The sequence below is a fragment of the Psammomys obesus genome, unplaced genomic scaffold (genome assembly GCF_907164565.1).
Source record: "Psammomys obesus unplaced genomic scaffold, mPsaObe1.curated_primary_1811, whole genome shotgun sequence".
In the NCBI taxonomy this organism is placed as follows: Eukaryota; Metazoa; Chordata; class Mammalia; order Rodentia; family Muridae; genus Psammomys; species Psammomys obesus.
In genome coordinates, this window is record NW_026596406.1 from 628,500 (window position 1) to 655,587 (window position 27,088).

The 27,088-nt window shown below is 51.1% G+C and overlaps 1 protein-coding gene across 3 annotated transcripts in view; it reads right to left on the reverse strand.

The window, feature by feature from the left end:
- Positions 1-6,928: 6,928 nt before the first annotated feature.
- Positions 6,929-27,088, reverse strand: part of Tln1 (talin 1) — a 29,736-nt gene continuing 9,576 nt past the window's right edge. For 2 of the 3 annotated variants that reach the window (XM_055597581.1, XM_055597583.1), the window contains exons 10-58: positions 26,881-27,036; positions 25,214-25,315; positions 25,005-25,081; positions 24,202-24,382; positions 23,937-24,050; positions 23,721-23,829; positions 23,327-23,535; positions 23,091-23,189; positions 22,673-22,723; positions 21,986-22,153; positions 21,504-21,798; positions 20,726-20,892; positions 19,900-20,028; positions 19,610-19,726; positions 19,395-19,508; positions 19,076-19,210; positions 18,788-18,916; positions 18,532-18,634; positions 18,213-18,421; positions 17,786-17,905; positions 17,401-17,598; positions 17,113-17,252; positions 16,855-16,948; positions 16,682-16,771; positions 16,447-16,569; positions 14,721-14,864; positions 14,251-14,412; positions 13,948-14,088; positions 13,678-13,859; positions 13,455-13,587; positions 13,054-13,155; positions 12,808-12,978; positions 12,572-12,721; positions 12,361-12,462; positions 12,165-12,284; positions 11,830-11,976; positions 11,525-11,691; positions 11,234-11,417; positions 11,019-11,144; positions 10,803-10,919; positions 9,930-10,115; positions 9,737-9,844; positions 9,225-9,330; positions 8,914-9,038; positions 8,676-8,801; positions 8,464-8,526; positions 8,185-8,367; positions 7,558-7,686; positions 6,929-7,443 (exon numbers count right to left, since the gene is read on the reverse strand). In XM_055597581.1, the coding sequence (XP_055453556.1) occupies positions 7,318-7,443; positions 7,558-7,686; positions 8,185-8,367; positions 8,464-8,526; positions 8,676-8,801; positions 8,914-9,038; positions 9,225-9,330; positions 9,737-9,844; positions 9,930-10,115; positions 10,803-10,919; positions 11,019-11,144; positions 11,234-11,417; positions 11,525-11,691; positions 11,830-11,976; positions 12,165-12,284; positions 12,361-12,462; positions 12,572-12,721; positions 12,808-12,978; positions 13,054-13,155; positions 13,455-13,587; positions 13,678-13,859; positions 13,948-14,088; positions 14,251-14,412; positions 14,721-14,864; positions 16,447-16,569; positions 16,682-16,771; positions 16,855-16,948; positions 17,113-17,252; positions 17,401-17,598; positions 17,786-17,905; positions 18,213-18,421; positions 18,532-18,634; positions 18,788-18,916; positions 19,076-19,210; positions 19,395-19,508; positions 19,610-19,726; positions 19,900-20,028; positions 20,726-20,892; positions 21,504-21,798; positions 21,986-22,153; positions 22,673-22,723; positions 23,091-23,189; positions 23,327-23,535; positions 23,721-23,829; positions 23,937-24,050; positions 24,202-24,382; positions 25,005-25,081; positions 25,214-25,315; positions 26,881-27,036 (6,729 nt within the window). In that variant the 3' untranslated portion in view covers positions 6,929-7,317. The remainder of the gene's footprint in view (positions 7,444-7,557; positions 7,687-8,184; positions 8,368-8,463; positions 8,527-8,675; positions 8,802-8,913; positions 9,039-9,224; positions 9,331-9,736; positions 9,845-9,929; positions 10,116-10,802; positions 10,920-11,018; positions 11,145-11,233; positions 11,418-11,524; positions 11,692-11,829; positions 11,977-12,164; positions 12,285-12,360; positions 12,463-12,571; positions 12,722-12,807; positions 12,979-13,053; positions 13,156-13,454; positions 13,588-13,677; positions 13,860-13,947; positions 14,089-14,250; positions 14,413-14,720; positions 14,865-16,446; positions 16,570-16,681; positions 16,772-16,854; positions 16,949-17,112; positions 17,253-17,400; positions 17,599-17,785; positions 17,906-18,212; positions 18,422-18,531; positions 18,635-18,787; positions 18,917-19,075; positions 19,211-19,394; positions 19,509-19,609; positions 19,727-19,899; positions 20,029-20,725; positions 20,893-21,503; positions 21,799-21,985; positions 22,154-22,672; positions 22,724-23,090; positions 23,190-23,326; positions 23,536-23,720; positions 23,830-23,936; positions 24,051-24,201; positions 24,383-25,004; positions 25,082-25,213; positions 25,316-26,880; positions 27,037-27,088) is intronic. The other variant, XM_055597584.1, reaches the window with a different exon arrangement.

The window sequence follows — 27,088 nt, forward strand, 5'->3', positions numbered from 1 at the left end:
CCCGGGCTCTGCCTGCTCCCCCTCTCGCCTCCCTCTCCTTCCCTGGCGCCCGCGCTCCTCCTCCCTTCTCCCAGCGGGCTCGCCGGTTTTCCTCAAGGGGCCAACTTGACTCCGAATTTTCTTTTCTGCCCTTTTTTGGGATGTTTCCCCGTGGGGGAGGCGGGGCCGGGCAGCCGCGAGCCGAAGGGAGCTCGGGGAGGGATTACGCGGCCACCGGGAGAGGGGAACGGGCGGTGAGGCGGCCCCTCCTCGGAGGCTGCTTTCCAGCCACCGCCGAGCTGGGCGAGGGCGACGCGGTTCTTCCGCCCTTGGGGGTGGGCAGGGGGCGAGGGCTGCGGCGGGGGGGCAGGGCGCCCCGGAGGGAGGACCCCCGGGAGGGAGGGCAGCCCGGGAGGGAGGACCCCCGGGAGGCACGGGCCCCCGGGAGGGAGGACCCCCGGGAGGGAGGATCCCCGGGAGGGAGGGCAGCCCGGCTGGGACTAGCCGATGCAGAGGGGTCTGAGGCCCGGGCCGCCGCCGGACTGGGCAGAGGGGCGGCACGGCGTGAATCCCCGTCTGCTTTGCTGTCTGCTAACTACACTCACACTAACGGGAGCACACACGACCTCGGTGTTGACTTGAGCCCACTGCTGCGTGTTTCCTAAACTCCGAGAAAGTTCCATCCATCCAACAACCTCTGCTAGACTCCTAGGGCTTAGCTTTCTCCTTCTCCAAACTCTTCACTTTTCATATGCACAAAATTCTAGAGATACTTTAAACTACGAGTTAGATTGCTCCATAAAGTTGACGTGGTCTCTGAGCTTGCTTCCTTGGAGTCACATTCTGGGTCGGTAGTGGCCTTCCTTGTTCCTTGTTCTCTAGTTCATCCATTTATCTAACTACCCTTTGTTTTTGCTGACAATTTTTTTTTTTTTAAGTTAGTGGAATAGAAAAATCCTGCAATCCCCCCTCCCTATTCCTTTTGCGCCTTCAAGATTAAAAAAAGAAGAAGAAGAAACTGACTCATGTTTCTTAATATGGTAGAGCTGCTCTTTGTTTGGGTCCCAGCCTACGTCGCTAGCCTCATCTTCAATACTCAGACTTCCTCTTGCTTCATATTGAGCTGTGGACACGGGCTGAAAATAGCCATACCTTTCTGAATAGCATCCACATTTTATGCATACTGTTCCTGCTCTAAACACCGTTCCTCTAAACTGATTCCTCCTGGCCTTTAGGGCACAGATCAAGTATCAGCTCTTCTGGGAAGCCCTCCCTGGCCGCCTCCCTCCCGGCCCCTTCCATCCCATAGGTGCTGTGAGCTTTGACTCTCAGCCTAGTGTCCTGCTACAAACTCGTACACTCTTGCGTCCTCTAGAGCAAGGACTATTGTTCTCAATTCTGAGTGCTCAGCCCCTTGGACAGTACCCGGCTTAACCAGAGCAGTCTTCATGAACGTTTGGGCAGATGTTTTTACACAGAAGCTTCCAGGCACTCAAGTATAACGAGTAATACAGCGAATTTAGAGAAATGAATGGCCTAGTGCAAAATATTTTTGGTGTTAGGACCCCTTATGTAGCCTGGCAGGTGGCACATGCCTTTAATCCCAGCACATGGGAGGCAGAGGCAGGCAGATCTCCGTGAGTTCGAGGTCAGCCTGGTGTACAAAGCAAGTCCAGGACAGTCAAAGCTACCCTGTCTCAAAAAACACAAAACAAAAAACCTTTATGCTCTCAGAAATTATTGAAGATTACCCAATAGCCTTTTTTGAAATGTCATCAGACATCAACACTTATTGTATTAGGATACAAGCCTAGAAAACATAAAAGAAAATTTATGAATTCTTTATGAATTTATGAATTCTTTCATAAATTTATAAATTTATGAATTTTTTAAAAATCGCAGAATCGAAGGCTGGAGATGTGGTTTAGTAACAGTGTTTGGCAAGCATGCAGCAGGCTCTAGGTTTGTTCCCCAGCACAGCAGGGACTGATCAGGGTGGCGCACTCCGGTGACCCCAGCACTCAGGTGGAGCTGGGGGATTGGAAGCTGTCGGTTATCTTCTGCTACATGTTCAGTCTGAGGCCAACCTGGACTACAGTTAGATCTGCATCAAACAAAATACACACACCTATCATACATCACCATGTTAATATAAAGAAACTTGAATAAAAAGCATATTTTCCTCCTCAAATTAGTGAAGTGTGCCAATTATATATAGATAGGTATATAGATTTTTTTTTTTTTTTTTCTGGGAGGGGGTTGGGACAGGGCCTCATGTACCTGACTCAGGCTGGCTGGTCTTGAACTGCTGAGAACGACCATGAACTTTTTTTTGGCAGGGGCAGGGTCTCTTCTCTATGTAGCTCTGGCTAACCTGGAACTTGCTATGCAGACTGGCACTCTTAGCCATCTTCCTCTGCCTGGGGTCAAAGGTGTGTGCCACCACGCCCACTTTGAACTTCTTACGTTTTGGGTAATTGTTTACTCATACATAATTTTGTCATGTCATTCATTGCTCATTTGGAAAATATTGACTCACTGAGCCACACTGATGTTCCAAATGTTGACACATCTCAATAAATGAATTGTATCAGAATATCACATTCTTTAATATCTTGATTTGTTTCATCAGAGAGTTTACAACTATGTTTAGCGTTTGGGGAAGCTGTGAAGTCACAGTGTTAGAGAAAAGCTATTCAAAATTAGAATTTTCACTTGAAAAATTGAATTGTAAATTTGATAACAAATCCTGTCGGATTTTCCTCTGAAGTTCCTTTTGGAGAACAGGTCTGTCTGAGAACCATAGTTGTTCAGTCATTTTTCAAGTAAACGTGCTGTTCCACACACACTCACACGTGATCACGTGGTTCACATTTGAACATGGCCTGCTTTTCTCAGGGACTGCATCACACTTCAGTGTGCACAAGCGCTTCACGCACACGTCAAGTTCACCAGAAGACTGCTGAAAGGGCGCCTGTGTGGACACAACCTGCTCATAATTCTAGCACGTGGGAAGCAGAGGCAGAAGGTTGAACAGTTCAAGGACAGCTTTGGCTACATAGTGAAAGAGGCCAGTCTGGTCTACATGAGACCCTATCTCAAACAACAATAACAATAACTTGAGGAGGGGAGAGGAAGGGAGGGGAAGAGAAGGGGGAGGGAAAGGGAAGAGAGGAGAGGAGAGATGGAGAGGGGAAAGGAAAGTTTTTGCTTAAGAATTAAGATGGGGGCTGGAGAGATGGTTTAGTAGTTAAGAGCCCTGGCTGCTCTTCTGAAGGACCCAGGTTCAATTCCCAGCACCCACATGGCATCTCACAGCTGTCTGTAACTGGAGTTCCAGGATCTGACATCTTCACATAGACATACATGCAGGGAAAAAAACACCAATGCACATAGAAAATTAAAAAGAAAGAAAGAAGGAAGGAAAGAAAGAAGGAAAGAAAGAAAGAAAGAAGGAAGGAAAGAAAGAAAAGAAAAAAGATCCAGGGCTGGATAGCTGGCTCAGTAGTTAATAGCGCTTGCAGCTTTTGTGAACCCAGGTTTGGTTCCTATAGAAAGCAGCTCACAATTGCCTGAAACTTCGGCTCCAGAGGACACGGGGCGGTGCCCTCTTCTGGCCCATTCGGGTATTTCACACACGTAGAGCACATGTCAGGTGCACCAGGTATGGGAGAACCACACATGAACATAAAAAAAAAAATCTTCCACACCTGGAAGGCACAGGCAGGCAGAGCTCTATGAGTTCAAGGCCAGCCTGGTCTACATAGCAAGTTGCAGGCCAGCCAGAGTTACATAAACAAGACCCTTAAAAAAAAAAAAAAAAAAAAAGAGACCATTCAGGGCTGAGGATGTAGCTCACTTGTAGAATGCTTCAAGCCCCAGAACTAAATACACTGGTATGGTGGTGTACACCTATACTTCCAGTACTTGGGAGGTGGAGATAAGGAGATCAGGAGTTCAAGGTCACCTTTGGCTATAAAGTGAGTTCCAGGCCAGCCTGGGTTACAGGAGACCCTGATTCAGGTTTTCTGGATGTGTGTATGCAAATGTGGAAGCCAGACATTGACACCAGGATCTTCCTCTATTGCTCTCTACCTTAGTTTTATTACATATTTTATTCTTAAGACAGGATCTTGCTATTTAGGCTAGACTGGCTAGCCACTGCGGCCCGGTACCTGCCTGTCTCTGACTCCCAGCACTGGGTTATAGCCACACCAGCTCTTCTGTGGGGACTGGAAATCCCAAATTCAGGTCTTCATGCTTGAGGTTTCTCCACAGCCCTGAGGGTTGTTTGTTTGGTTTTGTTTCTAATTAAGGGAACCGGGATGGTTGAGCAGGTAGAACTTACCCAGTGCAAGGCTCGAAGTTCATATCCCAGCACCCATAATCTGGGTGTGGCCTTTAACGGAACTTTAACCCCAGCGTTGTGGGAGGTTGTGCACTAGACACCAGCCTGGGCCAGCCTCAGTGCCAGAGCCAGCCCCTAGGGGCTGAGTCAGAGGCCAGCAGAGCAGGGCACCACATATCTTTTCCTGGCCACCTCATAGTAACATACATATTAATACATACACATTCATACATATTAAGTGTGCACACACACCAAAAACCTGAAAGACGGTAAAATTAATCTTTTTTTTTTACAATTTACTCAGGACTTATTTTTGAGAAAAGGTCTCATATAGTATAGAGTTCAAGTTGGCTTTGAACTCTTGATTCTTCCGCCTCATACTGGAACTTCAGGGACATGTCAACGTGTCTAGGATACTCAAGAACATTCTCAAATAAGCAGGACATGGTAGTTTACACTGTTAATTCTTGCACTCAGGTGGCAGAGATAGGTGGATCTCTACAAGTTCCAGGCCAGCCAAAGCTACATAGTGGAACCCTGACTAAAAAAAAAACCAAACCAAAACCAACCAAACAAAAGAGTGTTCTTAAGTCACATTTATGTCTTCTATGCTAACACAGTGAGTAAATGGCCATAGTGTAACTTGTGCTGAGATAGCTTTACTCACAGAATTTTTATACCGTGTAATGTTGATGCTATGAAAAAGGAGTTCTTTCCAATGCTTCATTATGAAACTAATTTTGACCTCTGGATAGCTGAAAGGGTCTAGTTGAGTCTCCCGAGAGGAAAACCTCATCTGAAGAGCAGCCAAAGGCTGCCGGAGCATCCTTCCAGGTTTCTGAGCTATCGCCATGGAGATGGACGTGACTGGGGCAGTTGCTGAGGAACCATAAGGAAGTGGTGGCAGGGGTAAGCAGCTGTCCTGGGCTCAAAGCTGGAGCTCACTCTAGATTACTGTTCGTGTGGGAGGATGTGGAAGAGACTTCTTTCCAAGGCTCTCAAGTCACAGCACCAGGACACTGAATCTGGGGTTCAGAGCCCACAGCAGTGTGTGCTGGAGTTACCGGTCTGTGCGTCAGAGAAGCGATAATACATCTTGATTTTCCAGTGCTTAGCACAGGCATGGCTTGGTAAATATTGAATGAATGAATCATAGGTGACAGCAGTGTTGGTAAAGTTGGCACTGTCCCTACCGGGCTGCCCTGGGGAGGACACAGTATTTCCATCTACTTTAAACTTACTGTACTGGGGAGGAAGCTGATGGTGCTAGGTACCCAGAGTAGCAGCAAATGAGCTCTGTCTTCTGATTGGAGAAATGTTGCAATAGTATACTGGACAGCAGCGTTGGCTGAAAAGAAACCCACACAAAGAAACACTGACAAAGAGGACTGTCATGCTATGCGCAGGGGGTCGGGCGTGAACGCAGAGGGAGACAGAAGACAGCACGTCTTGACTGGCTCTCTCCTGTAACCTTCAGATTAGCCAAGCAGCTAGAATCAGTAACCAACTAATTCTAAAGGATACAGATCTACCTGGCCACTAGGGGGCGCTCTGACCAACAACTAGAAGGTCTCAAGCATGTATCAAGTTACCCTATTTTTTACAGAAGCACCCCAACCCAATCAACCAATTATACCAGCAGAGAAGCCAGAGTTTAGGTTTTTTGTTTTTGCCTGATAACTGCATTAGCCAATCTTTCACACACACACACACACATTTTTGAGACAGGGTCTCATTACATAGCCAAACTCAAGAGACGCACCTGTCTCTGCCTCTTTAATGCTGGTATTAAAGGGGTGCATCTCTCTCTCTCACACACACACACAAATTAAAAAAACAAAGATTTGTGTGTGTCCCCTAGAGGCCAGAAGAGGACAGTTACAGCCTAGTCTTATTTAACGTGTGTGAGTTGCCTGAAGGAGCATGCGGCCAGAAGCGGGCATTGGACCCCTGGAACTGAAGCTACAGGCAGCTGTGAGCCGCTGCGTGGAGTGCTGGAAACTGAACGTGTATCCTCTGTAAGGACAGCAAGTGCTCTTAACATTTGAGCCATTGCTCCAGTCCCTTAGTCCTATTTTTTTCTTTTTTTGGTAAAGTTACTTTTGAAAAGTGGAATTTGGCCCGGGCCAAATCTGAAATCTCATTATACTCTTCTGTTTTTCAAGACAGGGTTTCTCTGGGTCCCTGGCTGTCCTGGACTTGCTTTGTAGACTGGCCTTGAGCTCAAGGCATCCGCCTGCCTCTGGCTCCAGGTGCTGGGGTCCCAGGCACGCGCCACCCGCCCGGTTTCCTTATACACTAACCGTTAGGTTATGGAGAATAGTGTACTGCTGGTCACAGAGAGCAGTGTGAGCTGCCGCCCCAGGGCCCTGGAAGTCTAATGCTTGGCCAGCGAGACGGAAGTAGAGAACGGCTTTGCAGGAAGTTTCCCATAGTGTGACTATTGGGTGCAGGTGAGGAGAAGTGGGCCCGATGGGCAGACTGCTCCAATTCCTCTGCTCCCATTTTGAACCAATCAAGCCAGGTAACGGAACTTACTCCTATTCTCCCCCAATGCCCCTGGGGAAGAGGTCCCAGCTCCTCATAAAGCCAGGCTGCAGCTGTAGATAGAATCACCTTTATTGGAGCATGACCTGTTTGGGGTTTGCAACCTCAAGCTCCATAGGTAACAAGGGTAGGGAATAGTATCAAAATGGGGTGGGTTGAGCTGTGTGGCCATGGGCCTGGCAGGTTCAAATGGAGGTACAGCAGCGTTAATAATACTCTGGGAGCGTTAATACTCTGGGAGGGGTAGGCACTTAGGGGTGCGAAGGCACTTGGAGTCGGGGAGAGGACAGGGCTTGCAGTGGGACTGGGCAGGGCCAGGCCCAGGGTCTGGCAGGCACTTTGGGGAGTGCTGGGGCTGGGCAGGTGGGGCCCACAGCCAGGAGGCTTTGGTAGTGGCAGGCACAGTCTCTGGGCTGGGTCTGCATTAAATACGAGGGGCTGCCCTAGTGCTCATCTCGAAGCTCTGAAGGCAAAAATTTGTACTGCTGCTGCCGGATCTGGGCGAGCTTTTTCCGAGCCTCTTCCAGCTCTCGTTCCTTCCGAAGCATCTCTTCCTGTGCTGCAATAATCTGAGGGGTGAAGGGCCAAGAAGCTCAGCACGACGGGCACTGGGAGCAGAGGCCGGGCAGGACAGCGCAGGCAACACGACTGTCCTCCCAGCACCGTCCCGCTGAGCGGCTCACCTGGGCAATGCCCCCAACCATCTTCTCCTTCACCACCACTGTCTCATTCTCCTGGTCTTCAAAGGCTGCTGCCTTCTGGGCCGCCTTCACCAGGTTATCCGAGGCTCTCTTTACTGCATTGCCAGCCGCCTGCAAAAGGAGCAAAGAGTAACTCCTGAGAGCTTGGGGTTCTAGTTCAGAGAGTTCCTTGACTCCCTCAAACACAGCTGCCTTAGGGGTGATAGTGTTAACTGCCAACTATTCTCGATGTGGGACCACCTGGGAAGGGAGTGTCTGGATTAGGCTGGCCTGTGGGGTTATTTGTGGGGAACTGTCAACTACATGACTTGAGCTAGGAGGAAATATCCACAGGGTGGCGCTGTTCTTAGGCAGGGACTCCGGATTCTGTTGAGTAGGAAAAGGTAAACACTAGCATGTACCCAGTAAGTAATTCACAGGTCCTGCTGCCCTGAGTTCCCAGCAAAGATGGCCTGTGACCTGGAATTGTGGGCCAAATAAACGGTTTCTCCCTTAAACTGCTTTTGCTACGGTATTTTTATCATAGCAATAGGAAATGAAAATAAGACATCAGCATGGCCTTCTAAAGCAGAGCAGCATGGGGGGCGGTGGATGGCCGGAGTTTCTTACCTGAAGCCGCTTCATTGCCTCAGAGTCCTGATCCGCTTTGACTTTGCAAGCTACCAGGAGCTGGGCTGTGGAGGCAGCTACCTGCTTGGCTGAGGAAATGAGTTTCTCCTGGCTAGCATGGCCCTGGACAGCTGCATTGGCTGCCTCACACAGATTGTTGGTGGCTGCGGCTACCATACGGGCCTAATGGGGACAAAGAGTTAGGATTAAAGTATGTCCAGTCCATTCTAGCCTACAGGTCTACCCAACTCAGAAACACAGTGGGCATGATGCACTCACGGCGGAAATGAGGCCCTGGGACCACTGCCCGTCATCCAGAGCGTTGGCTGGGATGGCTCCTACCTGCAGAGGGAGGAAGTGAGGCCACTTAGCCCTAGGCTGGCCTTACCTGAAGGCCTCTCAAAAAGTGAGCGGCCTTCACAGGCTGAGCTTGTGCGGGGGTTAACCAAGCGGCCACATTGCCCTCACTCTTCTGGGGTTAAAACACTGACCTTCCCTTGAGCCACCAGCTCTCTCTGGGCTGCTGACGCAGCCTTTACCAGTGCACTGGTGGCTGCTGCAATGGACTTGGCAGCTTCCAGGATCTGTTCCTCAAAGTTCAAGGACTCGTCTGCCTCCTGGAAAGAGAAGATTACAGAGGTGCAGCGAGTGGGGGAGACTGTGAGGAAGGGGACAAAGGTGGAGACCTCTTGCTGCTGTGAGGGTGGAAGGGGAAGAAGCAGGACTGACCTTGGGTTTGGCCCGGGGCTTCAGCTGCTCTAGCTTTTTGGCTGCAGCCTCAATGGCAGCAGCAGCTCCCAGGAGCTCATTCTCCGCAATGACAGTAGGGTCCTCTGGGTCCACCCATTCTGTTCCTGTGGGATAAAGATGGAAGGGGGAGGCTGAGGTAGGGTAGGGAGGTCAGAACCACTGGGGGTTTGCTTAGCATCACCAGGCTCTGGCATTGATGAGGACTAGACGCACAGGCCATCCAACCAGGAAGCAGGAAGCACACCATGACAAGAATTTACCCTCCCTCCCTGTCTCTCACTACCACTTACCCTTCATGGCCTCAGCAGCCTGGATAAGCTCAGTCACTGAGCCAGCCACCCGCTTCGAGTGTCCTGTCAATTGCTGTTTCAGCTCTGGGTTTGGCTTCTGAAGAGTCTGGGGGACAGAGTGAGCACAACAAAGAACATCAGATCCTAGGTTCCCTCCACCTTGATCTGTGAGGCCAGGCAGCCCACGCTCCTGACTCCACACCAGAGCACAGCACGGCCCTCACACACACAGTACATCACGCTACATACACAGTGAAGAGTGGAGCTGTCACTCACCGGCTGACAAGCAGGAGAATGACGAAATGAGAAGAGACGGGGTAGAGAAGGGGGAGGTCACATGGGAAAAAAAGGAGACAAGAGAAGAGGAAGAAGAGTGAGTGGAAGAAGCAAAGACCAAAAGAACAATGGCGTCCCAGAGACGAGATTTGGGAACCTGTGGAACGGGGTCTGGGGGGTGAGAGCTAGGACCCTGTGTATGCAAAAGGCAGGCAGGAGGAGCAACGACTCCTTACCAGCAGCACATGGTCCAGCAGCTCCAGGTAGCCATTCGCACACTCCCGGCCATAGTGCAGAGCTCGAAGCCTCACATCAGGTGCCACTTCCGGGTGGAAAGCTGCTTCCTGTTCCCAGAGTAGCAGGTTAGCTTTAGAGCTTCAGGCCTCCCGAATCCCTGTATTCTCACCAGCTCACCACCAGTATTTCTACCTTGCAAGCCCGAAGCATATCTGCAATGGCACGTCGGCTCAGATTGGCTGTGGCAATGACATCTTCCTGTCGACAGGAGTTGCCAGCAGCAACAGCTTTGGCTGTTGCCATAGTAATACCCTTCGTCATTCTGATGAAATCTTCAGGGGTAGAGGTCTTGGCAGGTGGCTCTGGGGAACAGAAGACCTGTTGGGAAAAAAGAAGAGTTTATAGTGTCCAAGACTGGATGGAAGACAACACGGTCACGTGATTTAGGTCACACAGCCATGTATTCAAAAAGTGCTTTTTTTCCCTTTATTCTTCTCCCATACGTTACATCTCAAGCAAAGTTCCCCTCCCTCCTCTCCTCCCAGTCCCCCTCCCCCAGATCCTGGGGCAGCCTCGCTGGGATAGCAACCAAACATGGCCTAGCAAGTTACAGTAAGACCAGGCGCCTCCCCTTAGCCTAAGGCTGGACAAGGCAGCCCAGGAGGAGGAAAAGGGCCCCAAAAGCAGGCCAAAGAGTCAGAGTCAGCCCCACTCCCACTGTCAGGAGTCCCACAAGCTACGCAATGATAACATACATGCAGATGACCTAGGTTAGAGCCATGCAGGCTCCCTGATTGTCAGTTCAGTCTCTGAGCCTGTGAGCAGCTGCTGAAGGTCAAATCCTTACAAATATTCCCCCATCAGGCTAGTAGAGAGCAGTCTGGATCACGGCTCTGCCTGAGACTCTGTTTGGAAATTAAGTGGTGCCCTTCGGCCAGGACATAGGTCGGCAGAGACACGACAGGAGATCGTGTGGGAGTCTGGTAATAAGCAAGCAGAGTGTGGAGGAACGCGGGTGAGGCCTAGTTCATAGTCTATCACCCAATGCCCGGGGCTTGTGCTCACCGCCAGTTCCTGCCGAATGTGCTCTGTGGTTGCCTCTAGGGCTCGAGTGCCTTTGGTGGCCTCATCTTCCACAGCCTTCACTGTCTTGAGCAATGACGTCACGTTGGTCACCATCACCTGGGGGCAGCAGGAGAATAGGGGCAGTGATGATTTCAGAAGCGGGAGGAAGTGTGTTAACCACCCACCCCATTTCTGTTGCTCCTCACTGCCTCTAACCTTGGCAGAGTTCTTGAGCTGCCACACTGCAGGGTCGTCCCCAACTTTGCCTGCTGCGGCCTTGGTTGCACTGATGAGGTCTCCCAGGGCCTTGGCCACATCCTTTACTGCATTGATTAGCACAACCTGTGTGGGAAGAGGGGACTGGTTTGCGAGAGGGAGAAGGGCAACAGGAAGTGAGGCTCTGGACAGAATTAGGGATGTTATGTAGATACCTGCGTTTCTGGGTCTTCGGCTCCTAGGCTGGCTGCACCAAGCTTGACTACATCAGCGAGCCGGGTAATGGTGGCCACTGAGGACTGGGCAGCTTGTGCCAACTTCTCCTGGCTCCCAGCTGCGTTCTGCACTAGGACCTTGGTGTCCTCCACAAGAACCTTTGCTGTCTTTAAGATACCCTCCCTGGGGAGGTCCCAGCCTGGTCAGCTTCCCTCAGAGTCCCAACCTTCTAGCCCAATCTTCCCCTGGCCCATGCCAACCTGCCTCCCTCTGGCCAGTCCCCTCCTCACCGGTGGTCGGCAAACGTTTCAGCACCCTCACGGTTAAGTGTGCCGGCAGTTGCAAACATGATGGTGGTGTCAAGGTCAGCAATGATACCAGACACAGCACTGGCTGCTGTAATGCAGGCCTGGGTACCACGATTGCCGGCCTGGAGTGCAGCCAGGACATGGGAGACCTGCAGGCAAAGTTACACAGCACACAGTGAAAGGGAAAGGTCATCTATGCTTGAGGGAACAATGAAGACAGGTTTGGGAGGTACGGGGGGTGGGGGTGGGGGTGGGAAAGACAGGCAGCGCAGGACATCCGCGGTCACCTTCTCTGATACTCTCCGGGCACACTCTATGAGCTCCTTCTTGGTGTAGACATCACTGGGGCTACACTGCAGAGCGCCTGCCTTAGTGACCAGAGCAGAGCAGCCATGGCCCAGCTCCTGTACTCGGTGCTTGATATGGGCACCTATCTGTAAGAGAAAGAGGAAACAGTAATTTTGTGAGAGTTCCCAGGCGCTGTGCACCGTACCTAGAGCAATCACTGAGGAGGCACAAAGCTCTGGAACAGCGGGATGCTCAGTGGCCCCAGAAGCTGCCTGGGAACAACAGGCTTGGCCCAGAGTCTCCCGAGAGAAGGCAGAACGGCCTCCACGTTTACCTCTTCATTTTCAGCAGCCACAGCTGCAGGTTTGGCTTGTGAGGCCAGGCGGCCATAGTCACTGGTCAGCTGGTTGGCGAGAGGGCCCAGCTCCTCAGGGCTGGCGTCTGACTTCGTTACCTAGTGTTAAGGGAAGAAGTAACGTTCTGACCAAGATCAGCTCTCTAAGGGCAGTTCTCGGATGTCCCGAACTTACCATCTCTTGAACAGTGACAGCAATGGCCTTGGCTGTCTTCACCATGGTTGTTTGATAATCTACGAACGAACCATCTGGTTCACCCATAGGTCCTTCATCTAGCTGAGGGAGGAGAATGACGCCAAGAGAAAGACTGTCAAGGTCACTGCTACATAGCCCCAAGTCCTAGCCCAGGGCAGCCTCCGTGTCCACAGGTACCCAGAGCTCTAACCTGATTGATGGCCTGAGTGATAGAGTCCACCATGCCACCAACAACCCCTGCAGCACTGGCTGCTTCGTTGAGGGTTGTTGTCAGGTCCTCCACAGCCTCTGTCATCATCTGCACAGCCTCCTCCAGGGCCTCCTGGGTGTGTGCTGCTTGCTATGGGGACACAGAGTGAGGAAAGCCTGTAGCTCCTGCTTTTCTGGCTCAGACTAGCAATTACCCCTCCTGGGGCCCCTCACTACCTTGGGATTACCACCAGCCTCCTTGGCAGTGTACAGCAGCTGCAAGGCAGACTCTGCCAACGTTTTAGTCTGGTCCAGAAGTGCCATTTGCTGCGGGTGGCTCAGGGTCTTAGAAGCAGCACCCACTGCAGCCAGGGTGAGGGGTTCAAAGTACTGGGCCATCTGGGACACCTGAACAAGAAGTTGGGGTTAAGGGCAGGTGCTCTTTACCGATCCCCGTGTCTCCTCACGTTATTCCCTAGGTACCTTGTGTCCCAGCTGGGAAGCTTCAGCCCGGGCAGCAGTGGCCAGTGGCTCAATGAGATGGGAAATTTCCTGCACTGCGGTGAGCATCTGCGTGTGCAGAGCCTAGGGAGGAAGCAGACATCAGTTCTGAGTGGAGCTGTAACAGGGCGCTCTGGCCCACGGCTCCCATTCTTCCTCTCTACTGTCTGTGCATGTGCACGGCACAGGGATGGAAGCTGGGGCTGTGAGTGTGCACAGCACACACTCTACCACTGAGCCCCCAGGCTTCCCTCCATAGCTAACCCTAACCCTAACCCAGCCCCAACTTATCCCAGCCCTTGGATAGCTCTGTAAGCAACTTCTCCCCCTATGTACCCTTCCCTGAGCCTGACATCTCCATTCTTGAATGCATTTCATCTTACCTCTTGAGAGATTCCTTCACGAGGAGCAAGCTGTTGGCTGACAGCAGCAAGAGAAGCCTGGTCGAGGTCACGCAAGCAGCTGTTGAGAGCTGCAATAGCTGTCTCACACTCCAACTGCCCTGGGGCTTTGTCTCTGCAGATACATCACAAGTTCCACATAAAGGCATCTCTTTAAAGGCCTCATCCGATCCCCTCCAGATCTGGAGTAAATATTCCTCAGTACCTCATGCTTGTAATAAGTTTCTTGATGGAATCTGAGACAGTCCGAGAGTGGCCAGCCAGCACTGACCAGCGTGGGGGATCCCGAGGATTGACTGCTAGCGCCCGAGCCGTCTGGATAAGCCCTCCAGCACTCTCCAACATTGTCTTAGCAGAGATTACAATAGGCTCCATGGCAGCTCGGCCCTGAGGAGGGAGGAAGCAGGGAGGCAAGCTCATGACTTCTGTTCACAGAAATGCAGTGGCTCGCCAGCTGTCTGTCCCACCGCCTCACCTCAGGGCTGATCTGGGCAGGGATGCTGGAAAATTCGGGGTTGGATGCAAATGCACTCAGATTATCCACAGCTTCCAGCAGGGGGGCTGTAGCTGCTCGGCACTGGGCACGGTTTTCTTCTGTGAAGGCCCCATCTAGTGCCTGGAAGTAAACGGGGAGCCTCAGAACTCAGTAAGCAGACACAGTGCCCAGAGGACTTCTAAGTCTGCATAGGCAAGGGCAGGAGGCCCCAGCAAAAGACCCCAGAGAATGACCAGGAGACTCAGGCAGGGGAGGTGGGATGGAAATTCAAACACTTGAAACCTTGATGGTCTTGACAAGATTGGCTGTACTGTTGGCCACCTCCTTGGCTGATTGTACAAACTGCCTCTTGGCAGTAGGATTGGCAGTCCGAGCAGAAGCCAGGCGACAGCTGTTACACAGTGCAGAAGTGTGTTTGGCCACAATAGTGGCTGCAGATAACACCTGAGGAGACAGGCATGGAAAAGCTGTGACAAGAGCAGGAAGGAAGAATGCAAACCTACGGGGAACCATTTCAGGGTTGGAGAATGAGTTCAACATCTCTAGAGAAGTTGGGACCTTAGCACTAAGTGGAGTAACAAGGAGAGACATGACAAAGGACAGAGAAGCACTGTGCGTGGATGGTGGGACATGGTTCCCTGCTGTTTCCTCCCTCACTTGTGCCTCCTCCCCCCTTTCCTCCTGGGGGCTGTCCACTGGGGACTATCTACCCTTTCTCGGCCTTGCTTGCAGTACCTGTCTGTGTGCATTACCTGGGCCTGGGTACAGCCAGCCTCCCCCAAGCTCTGACAGGCCATCTGAATTGCCTGGTTTGCACGGGCAAATTGTGTAGGTTCCACCAGTCCTTGCTGTCCAGCTTGGCTGTTGGGGTCAGAGACACCAACCAGATATGCTGCCTAAGGAGACATGAAGAGCGGTAGAGGGGATTATGGGGTTAGGGAAGAGACTTTCTGAGTTCTATGTGCAGAGAAGCAGTAATAACAAACCAGAGTTACCCTACTTAAGATAAACTTTCATCCTGCTAAACTGACCCAAACATTTCAGAGGATTAAAGGCTGGGTATGGTAGTACTTGCTGCAATCCCAGGAGACAAAGATGATGAGTTTGATGCTAGCCTGGAGTACAAGTGAGTCACCATCTCAGAAAAAGGAAAAATTATTTCTTTGTTTCAGTTTAGAAGTATGCGTGTTTGTGCTGGATCATGTTAAGTAAGTAGTAGTATAAATATCTGGAGGGCGTACGCATACACATATAGTCAGGAGGCTAGCCCAGTCTACGTAGTGAGTTTGAAGCCAGCCAAGAACTATCCTGTGCTCAAAAATAAATAAACAAACAAACAAACAAATAAATAAATGAAAGAGGAGGTAATTCTAGAAGTATAAGGCTATTAAGGTAATTAGCACGATCAAACTTTGGCAATGGACAAATACAGTGTTTACCATTTTTCTAACAGGACGACATAATGGTTAACTTGTAGTTCAATCAATACAGGGTAGCTTTGCCTTTTCTTCTGTATGTCTTCCCAAAAATAAGAGAAGAAACAAACAAACAAACAAAAAGCAGGAAGACTCTGCAAAGTCATGCCTGGGGCTGGAGAGATAGCTGAGCAGTGAAGAGCACTTGTTCTTGCAGAAGCCCTGGGTTCAATTCCCAGCACCCACAGGGTGACTCACAACCATAACTTGTTGTAGGGGATCTGCCCATCTTCTCATCTCTGAAGGCACCAGGCACTCACATGTTAAAGAGACACACATGCAAGCAAACACTCACACACGTAAAATAATCTTTTAAGCATATAAATGCAGGTTTATTGGGAGCAGTTTTCAACTGCCATGCACGGGGAGGGGCAGAGAGAAAGAGGGGAAGGGAAGAGGGAGAATGAGCAAGAGAATATAAAATAAAAATTTTTAAATTAAAAACTCAGGCCACTTAGAGCAGGTCACCTGGGATAACAGGGCAAAGAGAAAAGTGGGTGAGGAAGAGTGGTAGGCTTTCAGGGAAAAAATGGTTGGAAAGAGATTCTCAGAACAGCTTTTTTTTTTTTTTTTTTGACAAGTTACCTGGGACTCACTGTGACTCACTGTGACGATCAGGCTGGCTCAGAGTCAGATCCACCTGCCTATGCACAGTGCTAGGACTAAAGGTGATCACGCACCTGATCCTCCCTCCTCTGCAACTTACAAAAGTGCTTTGCCTAGGTGAGGAGTGTAGCTCAGTAGTGCACTGTTTACCTAACAGGCCACGGGGCTCTAGTTGGATCCCCATTAAAAAAGCCTCACATACAGCTGGTCAGTGTACTCACAACAGAGTCACAGCAACTGCACTGCTGGTGTTTAACAACTTCTGAGAACCACCTCCCTCCCCTACGGGGGATAGGCAGGACCCAGATCTCACACTAGCTTCCTGATTTATACCCCTGAAAGGGAGAAAGGGCATGGAAAGCAAGAGTTTCTGTCGGGTTCATCCTAGGGAAATTACCTGTGCAGCTGCCTCAGTGAAGCCACAGAGAGCCTTAGAGGCTGTCGCAATGGCATCGCCAAACTCCGGCAGATTTCCATTCTTGGCATTTTGGGAGATGCCAGTCATGGCCTCGCCTAGGACCTAAGGAAGAGAGGGTACCAGGAGGTGCTGATCACTTCTGCTGAGCACCAGTGTGTCCGTGTTAAGCGCACCTTCCTATCACTGCCTCCCTGGAGCTCCCTGTCCCACTAACCTTTGAATTCTCCATGACGCTGTCCAAGCAACCAAAGTAAGACATGTCGTTGATGGGCTGGACTGGGTTCTCCAGGAGTTCTCGGACCGTCTGTGTAAGGCAGAGGGGCAGGAAATTCAAGACCTTCCCTCAGCCCCAGCTCCTTAGTCCCAGCTCCCATGCTAAAGGCTCACCTCTAGTTCCCGAAGTGCATTGTCACACTCCTTCTGGCCAGGTGCTTGCTGGGTGCACATGGTGATGAGCTGGTTGATGCTGTCTGTTACTGCCCTGGTTTGGGGGTGGGTTGGGGGGTGTGAGTAGCTCATCTTCCCTGAGTCCCGTGTGCATAGGATTGCATGCAATTTTCTTTTGCTTTACTACTAAGCCTCATGAAATCTGTCCTCGCTGGCCTTCTTGAAGCCCTGGAGTTGGGCTTCCCAACTCTTGCTTACCGAGCAGCTGCAGCTAGCTGACTCTTGAGGGTGGGAGCGGCAGGGTCTGTGGACAGGGCCTTAGCAGCCAGAAGAAGTTTGCTTGAAGACATGGATATGCCCTTCAAGTTGGACACCACCTGGGCTCGGTCCTCCTGGCTCTGAAGTGGGAAGGCATATATTATCTGTCTCCTTTCCCGATTACTCAACTCTGCCAGACTAGAGGCGAGGGAAGCAAAGCAGACCCAGGCTCTGAACACCCACGCACTCCCTGCTGCGCTCTCAACTGGACCCTCTGCCCTGTCATACCGGGGCCTGTCCTGCCATCTCCACACCAGCTTCCAGGAAGGTGCTGAAGTCCTGTCCAAATCGACCGGAGGCCCGAGCCAGGTCCTGAGGGGTTCCTCGGGAGGCCTGCACTAGTTCTGTGGCTGCCTGATTTAATCCAGCAGCAGCTTCATTTAATCGGCTCTGAGCTTCTTGAAATGTTCCCGTGCTGGGAGGAAGCTGCAGAGTCAGAGAGGAAATCAGAAGGATGATGGGGATGATGCGTGAGTCTGGGAAAGGAAGGCCAGGAAGATGGGCACAAAACCTGGGACTAATGAAAAGGGACAGATCTGGGAAGGCAGGGTCAAAGGAGCAGCAGCTCAGGGACAGAACGTTTTCCTCTGGCAGGCATGCCTGTCCCTCCTACCGAGTCACTCAGGAGCCGCTTGCTGGCATCTCCAACTGCTCTTAGGGCATTATCCACATCTCTTTGGCCAGGCAGGCAGCTGACACAGCGGTTCAGTGCCTGGGTCACTGCTTTAGCCACCTGCAGTGGGAAAGAAACAGGGTTGCCAAAGGGAATAATTTGGAAGAGCCCCCACACACACTGGGACATAAATAACCGGCTGTCCTGCCACTAAAACTGGAAGAAGAAAGGAACTTGTGCAGCTGAACAAGCTGAGGTCGGGGTCACAAACTTCCATCACCAACATCCCCAAAGCCGCCGCTCAGCAGTGTTTGTGTCTGAGTCTAGCACGCCTCTACTGGCAGACCTGGGATGGCATGTGAAGTGCGTGTGTCCTGTTAGGAAGAGAGTTAAGGCAGGGGAGACAGGAGCCCCTTCCCAACCTGACCTGAGCAAGCCTTTGCTGGCTCTCTGGGTCCCCTGGATGGCCAGCTGCTTTTTTTGCCTCCTCAATGAGGCTGCTGGCCTTGTCCAGGACATCACTGGCCGTGTCAAGCACAATGGCCTGCACTGCGGGATCTGACGTCAGCGCGGCTATACCCCGAGCAGCCTGGGCAAGTGACCGCAGTCCACCTGCCACGTCTCGAGCTGCAATACCTGAGGACACACAGACAAGAGGGGTTTGCCCTGTCAGCCTCTTTCCCCAACAGCTCCCCTTCTCCACTTCCCTAGCAGATATCCTACTCCTAGCCCTTCTGTCTACACACCTGCATAGTTCTCATTGCCCTGGGCAACTTCCCCCAGCAGCTTGGCGATGGCTGAGCTCACTGCTTTGGTGCTGTTGCCAAGATCCTGGGCACATTTCTCCATCTGCAGATACGGGGGATGAAGCTCAGGAGGAGGAGGACGTGAGAGGGCATGCGAGAAGGCTCTTGGGGATGGCTGCAGTGTAAGTGAAGGTTCTACAGCACAGCTCAGCAGGCTTGCAGGGCTGGAGTGAGAGCATGTTATAAGACTACTCACTGTCTCCCCAGGCAAGGGTTTAAGCTTGCCATCTCGAGCTGCTGCCTTTACTTCCTGCAAGTCTTTCTCCAGATTCTGTACGACACTCAGTGCAGAGTCCATCTCCAAAGGTCCACATGCCTCCTGGGCCTGTGATGGTGAGCAGCAGGGGTTACGGCTGTATTCCTGGGCCTCAGGTTATAGTCAGCCCTCTTAGAAGCTAAACTGTACAAATTCTCCCCTCCCAGGAGTCTATGCGCAGAGCTTTGTCTAGAACCTTGCCTTCTACAGCTAGAAACAGCTCCCTACCTTCTGGGCGGCAGTACGGAGTTCTGCCAGTGCAGTGCCTAGGTTCTTTGCACATTGACTCAGCTGCATTGCTGAAGCCTGGTCCTGAATTGTTGGCACTGAGGCTTTTGCAGCTGCCACCATCTTCCCACCTGGCTGTTGGAGAACAGATATGCAAATGAGGTGCACTGCCCTCTCTCTATCCTTCAGACAGACATTGGTCGGGAGGTAGTTAGCACTCAGGTCTGGTCTTAGCTACCAGCAGATATTCAGAGGGTGGGAGATTTAAGGCCATGGAAACATGGGGAAGGTCTGGCCTCAGAAGTGGAGAGTGCCTTGCCTGCAGGAAGCTCTGGCTAGCAGCAATGAGGGCGAGCTGAGCACTAGGGCTGTCAGGTTGAGCTTGGCTTCCTCGGACCCCCTGCACCAGCAATGGAATCTGCTCTGCCACAGCCTGTAGGTCAAAACGTTATGAGTACCAAGTTCTGGCACTTAAGGAAAGTACTGTCTCTCTTCTCAACCCTCTCCACTCCCACACAACTCCTGGAGATTTACCTTACAGCTCTGCACCAGCAGGGGCTGGGGGCCCGCAGAGGCCTTGGGGGTAGAGGCAGCATGTTGGGCTGCAGCGATGGTCTGTGTAGCAGAGGCTGCAGCTTGCTTGGCTGCATGCTGGGAGGACAGAGTAGTCAGAAGACAGGCCTTCCCAGGCCCTGGTCTACCTGGCCCACATAATGCCTTGAGAAAACCCTGACTTTACCCTTCCATTCCTGTTCATTCCTCTCACTGCATTCATGCATTTATTCCGCTCTCCCCCTCCTGAAGCCCAGACTATCCAGCCTTACCTCCAGGCGCTGAACCAACTTTTTTTTGATGGCATTCTGTGCAGCTGCATTGGTGGCCATGCGGAGCCCCTCAGCTGCTTCCCGCAGTCGCTGCTGCTGTTCCTCACTATCAGGGTGTGCGGCTGCTCCCTGACAAGAGACAGTCATCATTCATCATCACTTCGAACTCAAAAGTCTTTTCTAACTCTTCTCAATCCAGTTTAAAGCTTACCTGTTTTCCTGACCTAATTTCAAATTACCTGCATTGGGGTGGTAACTGCTGAGAGCTGAGAACTGTTTCAGAAAGGACAGGGTTGGGGGGTGGGGGTGGGGCATGTCCCATGGTACTGAATCTCTACCGAGATGTGAATTCTTTAGTAGAACTGTACCCATTTCCTCTCCTTCCTCCTCTCTCTCGCTGTTCTCCCTACAGAATCCTCCATTAATTTAGGGTGAGTAAGGTGGCCTGGGGAGGACTTTCTCTGGAGAAGGTAGCTCAGAATCTGCAGCAGTTGCAAAGCCCAGGGGATCTTCGGGGCTCCCTGATGGTTTTTACACCTGTGTGTCAGTGTCTAATGCAATCTTATTCTGTATGGCTAGTGGAGGCCTCTGCGACCAACAAAAAGGCTATCTGCCTTCACAGGAGACCAAGAAAAGATGCCAAGCAGATGTGATTGCAACACAAGGAATGTGGAAGGAAGGAAGAGCATGGATGGGTCAGTGACCCACCGGCAGGCTGGGAGCTTCATGATCTACTCTCTCCCATTTTCTACTTTCCTTGGGTCTTCCCACCAGACAAGGTTCCATCATCTCTACTTCCCTTCAAAGCCCAGTTCAAGGTCTGTACCTTGGCAGCCTCCACCATCTTGGCGGTGGCATCAGCAAGGATCTTAGCAGCACTCAGGAGCTTTCGAGAGTTCTCCAGATCACTCTCCCCCTCAGCATCGGCCTTGATAGCATTGACCAGGTCTGAGGTGGCTTGGGCCAGGATGCGGGCCTGTCGCACCATCTCCCCTAGAACACAGGACAGCCTCAAGTAAGAAAGCTAGAGACATGACAGGGAACAAGGAGGGTGAGTGGGGCAAACAAGATAGTTGGGGCTTCCAGGAACAGAGAAGACACTGGCAAAGGCTGAGCAATTCTGGGCTCCTTTGAGTTCCAGTTTTCTGGCTTAAGATCTTGGAGAATACATCTCCCAATGAGTTCCCGTGGGAGGAAGGCCAGTTTCCAGCTGGTATTTCTAGAAAATGTCTTTTCAGAAGATGAGACAGTCTCTTTGAATGTTTTGGGGGTAAAAAGCTGAAGCTGAGAAGGCTACTTTTTTCCCTTCTTCCTTGTTTTTATGATTAGCTCTTAACCATGGAACTTGCCACCTGTTATCATGTATAGTGAGTTTGGCATCTTCTTTAAAATGCTCCAAGGAAGACAGAACAAGGCTAATACTTCTGCTTTACCAATGGGGAAGTGGAGGCTCTAGACTCAACAATGAGTCTATAGTTATACAGCTAGAAGGGCCACTGTGCTGAACCTCAGAGGTGGGGTGGCTGAGTCTGTAAGGGAAATGTCGATCGGGCTTGAGGTAACTACACTGGGGCTTTTGTTTTCCTAGAGGTGAGTACTCTTACCGGCATCACCCATGGAGCTGAAAATATTTTCAGTGACAGTGAGGATGGTGTCAGTGGCTTGGTCGTATCTGCCAGCAGGCCCAGCTCCTGTGGCATGGGCCTTCACATGCTGCAGCAGCTCATTGAGGGCTTGGGTGACAGCTGTGGCTGCTGCTCCTACCCCTCGCAGCAGCTGTCCGTCTTCGGTAGCTGCTTGGGAGGCAGACACACAGCCCTCCACAGCTTTGGCCACCAGTCGTCCGGCCTCTACCAGCTGTTCTTGGCAGACAGGTGAGCTGATTGTAGGTGCTACCACCTACAGGAAAACGGAATTTCAGACATGTAGGCAAGAGAAACAAGTTGTGAGATGGGGTGTCTGTGGTTTTCACAGTGGTCACCAGGGTGGGTGATGAGGCCTCAGGAGTCAGAGATAAAATGAGAGGTTTGTGTGAATGTGTGGTGCTATTAGCCAGAGACACAGGGCACAGCAAGTCTGGGCTCACCTTGGTGCAGGCCACCAGCTGGGACGTGGACAGGGCGCATTGGGTAGCCGCAGCAATAACTTGGGTCTGGAGCCCTGAGTCCTCGGTGCGCTGGGCCACACTCTTGGCCTTGAGGACCAGGGCAGCTGCAGCACTTGCCACTGCCTTTGCCAGCTGCATTAGAACGTCCTGTGAGAGGAAAGCAGCCAGCGAGGTGTGAGGCTGAGCGTGGCCACGGGTGCTTCTCACAGGTAAGCTGCTTCATTATTCCCACTGACTCCAATCAGGGGACAGTGTATGCAGAAGCACCTAGAACCTACCCCAAGCCCCTCTGCCTTGAGCACCCAAAAGAAAGAGACCCTCACCGAGAACAAACCCTCACCGACAGAAGTAGTCCACACCAAAGGGAGAGATGCATGAGGCGGATACACTCGGACAGTGATGGGGAGGAAGGAGTGGGCGGCACAGTGGGATGGGCACTTCCTATCTCCACGCCTCTCAAGCTCATTGTGCAAGGTCTAATCCTGCAGTTTTTGGAGTAAGACCCTGTCCTACCCTATCTGATCTCTTTTCTCCAAACCTGCCAGTCTAAGCCTCCCCATCTCCCATCACATCTGTCTCCTTAGGAGGCTGAGGAAGAGGTGTGGAAGCGAGTGTATGCGGCTCAGAGAGGACCAAGCTGGGAAGGCCCAGGCCAGAGGCCATTACCGTAGGGGAATCGGGGGGAGATCGAGCCCCAGCCCCTCTGGGTACGCACATCTGCATGGAAATCCAGGATGAAAAGTCAGCTGAGGCAACTTGCTGGGTGGGGGAGGGGGCAGCGGGAGTAACATCGTCCTCAGTGTGGCAGGGGGTGTCTGAGATAGCTTAAAGCTGGGGCCGTGACTCTACCCAGGGATGTCAGAGCTAAGAACGCCATCAATGAAGCAAACTAGTAGATTATATTTGTATTTAGGGGTTCTGAATTCTCACCCCTAAAGACTAGAAGTTCTCAGTATCATCCCTGGAAACAGGATCAGGCTGGTTTGGATGGGCCAATTCACAGAAAGAGGGACTAAGATCCGGATTTTGGATCAAAGTTTACCTCTAAATAGTGGGGGTTCTGGGAGCTGGGAACAACACCAACCTGGAAGTGGGGGTCGGTGTCACTTTCCCCGATTTGCTGCAACAGCTCCCCACTGGCCTGGCCCACGTTCCCAGCTGCCTGCAGCAGGTTCTGACGGGGCTGTGGAGAGTGGACACCTGTCAGAAGCTGCTTGATGCCTGGCCACATGGCTGCAGGTCTCACAGGCTCCCGGGTCACACTTCCTCCTTGGGGTGGAACCCCGTGTCCACCCTCACCCTAGCCCTGTGGCCCCTAACCTCAGTGCTGGCTGGCTGGGCGCTGCGAAGCAGTTCTGACACTGCCCCTGCAAGGCCCTTTGCTGCTTGCAGAAGGGGCCGGCCATTGCCACCTTCATCCTCCAGCAGGGCAGCCAACAACTTCACCCCACGGGACATCTCCGTCAGGTTGGAGGAGATCGTGGTGACTGCGCAGCCCACAGCAGTATAGTCTGTCTCTGCAGGGTCTCCTGAGAAGAGAAAGCAGGGGAAGAAGCAGAGAATGGGTGGGGAAGAAGCACCATTGCAGTAAGCTGCACATGCGCTTGAGAGAGATGTACACGTGCACAGCCTTCCCCAGTGAGTTCAGGAAGTCAAGCTCGGCTTGCGCACGCTTGCTCTCCCCTCCCCTGACATAGGCTGACATCCAGCCTACCTGCTGTCAGGTTCACCACGGAGGCAGTGCCAGCTGTGATGGCATCTACCTGGGAGTGGATCTCATGTTTTGATTCATCCATCTTGTTCTTACGCCAAGCTTTCGAGGCCTGGGAGAAGAAGGCAAAACCTTACAGTCTGCTCTGGCTTAATTATCCTTCTCTATTCCTTAGTTTCAGCTTGAAATCACTTGGCTTCTTCTCTAGCCCATACTCACAGCATCCTGGCCGAGAGGGGGCAGAGTCTCAAAGTCATCCAGAGTAGCCTGGGCAGCCTGCACAGCCTGCATGCTGGAGTTAATGGTTCCAGTGAGCGCTTGCTGGGCTGAAGTCTAAAAGACAAGCAAAAAAGCAACAGCAACTGGAATTTAGAAGAAAGATCAAAAGATAAAGTCAGAGGCTGGGGGGAAAGTATGAAAGACTGCTTCCTCATGATACCTGGGAGGGGAGCGGGCGCCATGGCAAAGGTGGGAGCAGTCTTACCAAAGGCGGCATGTGTCCTCGGTGCATCTGGCCACTGGTGATCTGCTGTTGGGCAGGTGGCATGCTGCCCACTTGGAAATTCTCAGGACCAGAGGCTCCAGAGCGCATGATGGCTGGTAGAGCCACAGAGCCATGTTCTACTTTCCCCACTCGGTTATACTGCTGCTGGAGGACTGTGGACCTAGTGACAGCATCAACAATTACTGTATCTCTGCAGTCCTGGGACGTAGGGCAGGGCTTCTTAACACTCCTAGTGCTGTGACCCCCTCATACAGTTCCTCACGCTGTGGTGACCCTCAACCATAGAATGACTTCATTGCTACTTCCTAAGTGTAATATTGCTACTGTTGTCAACTGTAATGTAAATATCTGATATGCAGGTTATCTGATTTGCGATACCCAAAGAGGTTGTAACGCAAAGGTTGAAAACTGCTCATCTAGGGGTTCATAAGGTCTCAGGATAGTGTGAGCCTGCAGAAAGAACCACAGGCTGGAGAAATGGATTAGCACTTCTAAGAGAACTCGCTGCTCTTACAAGGACCACAGTTTAGTGCCCAGAACCAGTCAGAGAGCATACAACCACTTTTCTGGGGGATAGGTGTTGGGTCCAGTTCCAGAGACCCAACACCCTGTTCTGGCCTGAAAGCACCTGAATTCACCCACACAATTAAAAATAAAATACACCTTTTGAAAAAGGAGAAAAAGGAAACACCATCCTAAAGATGTCCACTGCCTAGTGAGCCCCTGCAGTCAAGCCTTACTTTACTACTCAAGGAATGGTGTTAGCTCAACTCCCTTCCTACTTTTTAGGAGACACTGAGTCCTCCAACATTGTAGACTCTTCATCTCCCTCCAGCCCAAAGTGGTCCTTGCTTTTTTTCTGTAAGAAGAAAAAGGGAAGAGTTGAGGCAGTTAAGTAAGAGGCAGTCAGTCATTTTCTAGAGCATGGGTCCTCTTTCTAGATGGCTGGCTTACACGCCAAAGAATGCTTGGGCTGTGCGCAAGCACTCACCTTCTTAAGGATGATATCGATGTAGCCAGCAATGAGCTGTGCAATCTGCTCGCCCTCAGTCGTCTGGACTGAGTAGTAGCCGTCCTGATAGTCTCCAAAGTCCTAGAGTGACAAGGTGGTGACTGAGCAGGGGACAAGTGTCTACCCAGGGTTGAAATGGGCAGGAGGAGAGGGCTCAGAGTCCACCTGATGTAGGTAACATGCCACCAACTCTCTAGGAAGCTGGCCCACCTTTCTTCAACCACCGCTTTCTCATCCTCTTTATTTTGTGTGAACAGTGGCCTTTCTGCTACAGTTTCATGTATGTGCCATTTAGAACATCTCCTTACTCGTCCCCAGACGGTACAATTGGGAGAACATCAGCATGGTTATTAAGTGACCATCCTTGAAGGTTGGCAGAGATCCAAAGTGGAAAACTATCATCTACCATTTCTATTTCCATCATCTGGCACTCAATCAAGTTGGTATCAGTTTTCAATTCATAACCTCAAAACTATAAAGCCAGAGGGAGAGAGCAACCATAAACAGCTGGTGCCAAAGCAAGAGAGGCTCGTCTTTCTGTTAGCTTTTCTACAATCCGAGGCTCGTCTTTCTGTTAGCTTTTCTACAATCCGAGGCTTGTCTTTCTGTTAGCTTTTCTACAATCCGAGGCTCGTCTTTCTGTTAGCTTTTCTACAATCCGAGGCTCGTCTTTCTGTTAGCTTTTCTCACAATCCTCATGACCTCAGATTGCTGGTTAGACTTGTGTTCTGTTGGCTTTCTTTTTTATTTTTCTCTTTTTGATACTAAATAGCCCTGGATGGTCTGCTTCCCACTACTTAGTCCAGCCTAGCCTCAAATTCACAGCAACCCCCTTGCTGTGGAGTCTAAGTGCTGGGATCATATGTAGGACTATGGCCAATTTGTTTTTCTTAAAAAAAAAAAAAAAGTGCATATACACATACACACACACCCACATATGTATGTATGTATATACCCATATACATACAAATACAGACTTACTTTCTGTGGTACTGGAGAGTGAACTCCTGTTTTCACACATGCTAGGCAAAGCTTTATCACTGAGGTTACAATCCCCCTGTGATGGTTTGAATAAGATGGCCCACACCCTACACCATCGTCTCAGGCATTTGAACACTTGGCTATACTGTTTGGGGAGGCTTAGAAGGTGTGTCCTTTCTGAAGAAAGTATGTCACTGGGGGCAGGCTTTGAGAATCCAAGACTTTCATCATTCCCAGTTTGCTCTCCGCTTCCTACTTGCAGTTTAAAATGAGAGCTTGCGGCTGTTCCTGCCTCCATGCCTGCTACCCCCCACGTCTCCGCGCGTGATGGTGATGGACTTTTATCCTGCTGGAACCATAAGCCCAAATATACCCTTCCTTCTATATGCTGCCTTGGTTGTGCTGTTTTATCAAGCAATAGAAAGGTAACAAATATACCCTCCCAGCCTCTGCTGAATTTAAGAAGCATATCCATCACCTGTTCCATTTATGCATCACTCCCTTGTAAGTTTCTCTATCTACTCTAACCTCCGATTCCCACGAGAGTTAGTTCTTCTATCTAGAGTCGTGTTCAATGCACCTTCCCTAAGGAAGGGGGAAAGCCTTTGTAAGTGCTCTTCTTGGACACTCCCAAAGCCCTTTCCCATTGTAATCCCAATACCCACCAAAGTAAAGCTCTTGGGAGAGGCAGCCCAGCGTTTGATATTGGTGAGGCTCCATTCCTGGATCACCTCCTTGGTCTTCTCATCCACACGCATCACACACTCCTTAGTGATGCCCAACAGCCTGGGCACTAGCTTATTCTTTCCCTTCATCTTTTCCTGTGAGACAGAGGTTAGAACTGGTGTTATAGCTTCTGGCTATTACAAATAA